Here is a 3,237-nt window from a genome sequence, read left to right on the forward strand (position 1 = left end):
TAAGATGCATAAATTTATTTAAGTAATTGATCTTGCAAATAAGTGATTTTTCAAATACACCAAGAGGTATTGGGTCGAACTTCTGATTATATACTAATAATTGGAGAAAAAACCAAAACCTGCATTTAAGAGTAACATTGTTCACCTTACAAGTCGATTTTATAAGGATAAGTTAAATCCACCATAAAAATTTCAATACGGCATCAACGTCTGTCTATTAGAATCACTCATCAAATTATCTATGAAAGTTTTTTATAACTAGTGACATATCTCATCTTATAAACCGATTTTGTAACAACAATTATTAAACATATAAAAATCTTATGGACCACATAAACATATTTTAATATTAAATTTTGATTTATTGTTCCCCCATAGTTATGATTTCAGTTCAATTATTAAATATAACTAGTATATTACACCAATCTCCGATAAAAAATGAGTAGTTGGTTTGAAAATTTAGACATCTATAAAGAGACCTCCTTCACTTGTTGTCGTGTTCATTGTCGACCCTTCCCAAACAAACCTTAATTGTTTGTTTTTTTGTGCATTTGTTTCCTCACCCTCTTTAATGGCACTAGCCAACAACAACATTCTACATTGTATTTTTGACGAGACTACTATGGAGATTAACTCTGTAATGTCTCATAAAAAATCTATGATTGAAGAAGAAGATGGTTCACAAAGCACTAATGGATTAAGCAATGATTCAGCTTCAGCTTCAGCTTCTGCCATTACAAATTCTCCTACTCTATGCAGAAAAGGTCATGTTTATAACAACAATACAAGTTATGAACTTGAAGAAGAGTCTTTGATTAATTTCAAAGGCAATGATGAGTATTACAACAATCTCATGCAAGGTAGTGAATCATTGCTTAGCTTTCAGCAGAGCTGGATGGTTTCCAATGAGAATAATTTGCAGCAATGGAATCATGCTAGTCCTAAAAGTAACACAAACTTGTGCATGGTGCAAGGTTTCAATAGCTTTGAAACTTCAAGTGGTAGCTATGGATCCATATTCAATAATGCAAAAGAGAAGCAAAATGGTGAAAGTTCATGTGGATGGCTATACTCTGAACCAAATGTCCCTTGTGATGACGACGACGATGATGATAGCTTAATAAAAGAGGCGGAAGCACATGAATCCGTCTTGAAGAAGCGATCTTCTATGGTATTGCATCTTTAGTAGTTAAAGCAAAATCTTTTACCATTTAGGATGTTTAGAGTCATTGTTTTATATCAGCTTGAAGTACTTGTGTCGCAATCCTCGATATATTGCACATAACTGCAGTCAAATGGGTCACGGAGACATCAAGAATCTTGATGTTTCTGTCCTGATCGCGGTTGCAGACCGTTAATATTATTAATTTTTTTCAAATTATTAGAACATATTTAGGACAAGTTTTTTGAGTACTTAATGAAATAGAATGGAAAATTGAGATAAGGTTTGTTTGTGTTTATAGGGGGGAAACATGCAACCTGCCAATGCAAAGAAGCCATGCACAGCTGCAAGTAAGAAAGAAAAACATAAGTCAAATCCATCCAAAGATCCTCAAAGTGTTGCTGCCAAGGTTTGCTTCAAACCCAAGTTATATCATGTTTTGATTGAAATTCAAGCAAACTTAAAATATTTAGTGTTGATAGAATGTTTGTTTGTATCACAGAATAGAAGAGAGAGAATAAGTGAGAGGCTCAAGATCCTACAAGAACTTGTGCCAAACGGTTCCAAGGTAGATTTTCAAATTAGTCCTAAAAGTTATTTTGCTTTCTTTGCACTTCTTTGACTGTAAAAATGATCATATTATGCAGACTTGAATTTCTTTATCCAAGTTAAAGTCTTTGAAAATTTTTACTAAATAGAATTATATTTAATTCTGATGATGAATTTTGCAGGTTGATTTGGTTACCATGTTGGAGAAAGCAATTAGTTATGTGAAGTTTCTTCAGTTGCAAGTGAAGGTGAGACTTTAGCACAAATACTCAATTGGAACCTTCAAGGACTAATTTGATAAATTATTAATATTTTCGGGACTAGTAATTATAATTTTGATTTGTGACATTTTTGTTCTATATTTGTTCATGGTGTAGGTGTTGGCGGCTGATGAATTTTGGCCAGTCAATGGTGGAAAAGCTCCTGACATTGGTCAAGTAAAACAAGCAATTGATGCAATTCTTTCATCTCAAAGATGAATTGAAGATTTTGGATCCAAGAAAATAAATGTCATCATAATTCAAGAACTACTTGGCAAACAAAACAAGCATTTCTCTCAAGGAATTGACAAGGGAATTTTTAGAAATTCAGAATACATAACCTTTTCTAATTTGTTAACTTCTAAATTAATATGTAACAGAAAACAAAATTGAACATCTTTTGTTTTAGTAGTGTATGTGTACCATTCAAGTATCTATTTGTACTTCTCTTTGTAGTAAGTGGTGTTGGAAATGTTTATGATAAATATCTGACTACTCCTTAAACAATGATATTAAGATACTATATGAGATTATGTTGAATTTATTATTATTAACATAAAGGTCTAACAATTAAGCTGTAATAATTAAACTATATTGTTCCTTGACTTTCTTCTGTATAGAATATCAGACAGAGTGATCTGTCTAATGAAGTAGCCATGAATCATGATAGATATATAGGGTACTTCTTAACATGGTTCCTATAACTTAAATAAGATAGCATCAATTAATCCTATATAAATGAATATATATATTAGTAAGAGCAACTTGAAGATGCTCTAAGGATGAACTTTATTTAGCATTTTTATTATTAACAATACAGTGTGCATGCAGACTAGCATTGTCTGTTTTTTTGGATAAAAAATAATGGAAGTTGTGAAGTTTAATATAATTAATGCTTGTGATTAAATATAATTAGTTATTTTATACACACTTCATTTGCGAGAGTGATTGATCGGAAGCGATAGACCTTATTCTCAATGTGACAAATGTAAGTTTGCATGTGTATGCCTCTGTAACTAGAAATCTCAAACGTCTTGCACCATGGGACTATCAATTTAGTTCACATTCCAAGGGAGCAGAATATATGTGCTGATTTTATGGCTAAGAATGATGCCCATTCCGCTTCTTCAGCTCATTGGGATCGTCATCCAGATGGATTAGAGTCTCTCCTTCTAAGAGACAAACTAGCTATGTAGTGTTTAGTTTTTCCTTTTTTGTTTCTTTTTGCTTGGTTACTTTGTAACACCACAAAAAAAAATATAATTA

The 3,237-nt window shown here is 31.9% G+C and overlaps 1 protein-coding gene across 1 annotated transcript; it reads left to right on the forward strand.

Moving 5' to 3' along the window:
* Positions 1–453: 453 nt before the first annotated feature.
* LOC146923873 (putative transcription factor bHLH086) lies at positions 454–2,478 on the forward strand. The gene is made up of 5 exons (XM_085710913.1): positions 454–1,171; positions 1,464–1,571; positions 1,665–1,730; positions 1,894–1,959; positions 2,089–2,478. The coding sequence occupies exons 1-5, from the start codon at positions 572–574 to the stop codon at positions 2,188–2,190; spliced, it is 942 nt and encodes a 313-aa protein (XP_085567039.1). The 5' UTR covers positions 454–571; the 3' UTR covers positions 2,191–2,478.
* The last annotated feature ends 759 nt before the right edge of the window (positions 2,479–3,237 follow it).

This window comes from Medicago sativa, chromosome 5, assembly GCF_051527215.1.
Source record: "Medicago sativa cultivar Bolivia chromosome 5, Bolivia_mono, whole genome shotgun sequence".
Lineage (NCBI taxonomy): Eukaryota > Viridiplantae > Streptophyta > Magnoliopsida > Fabales > Fabaceae > Medicago > Medicago sativa.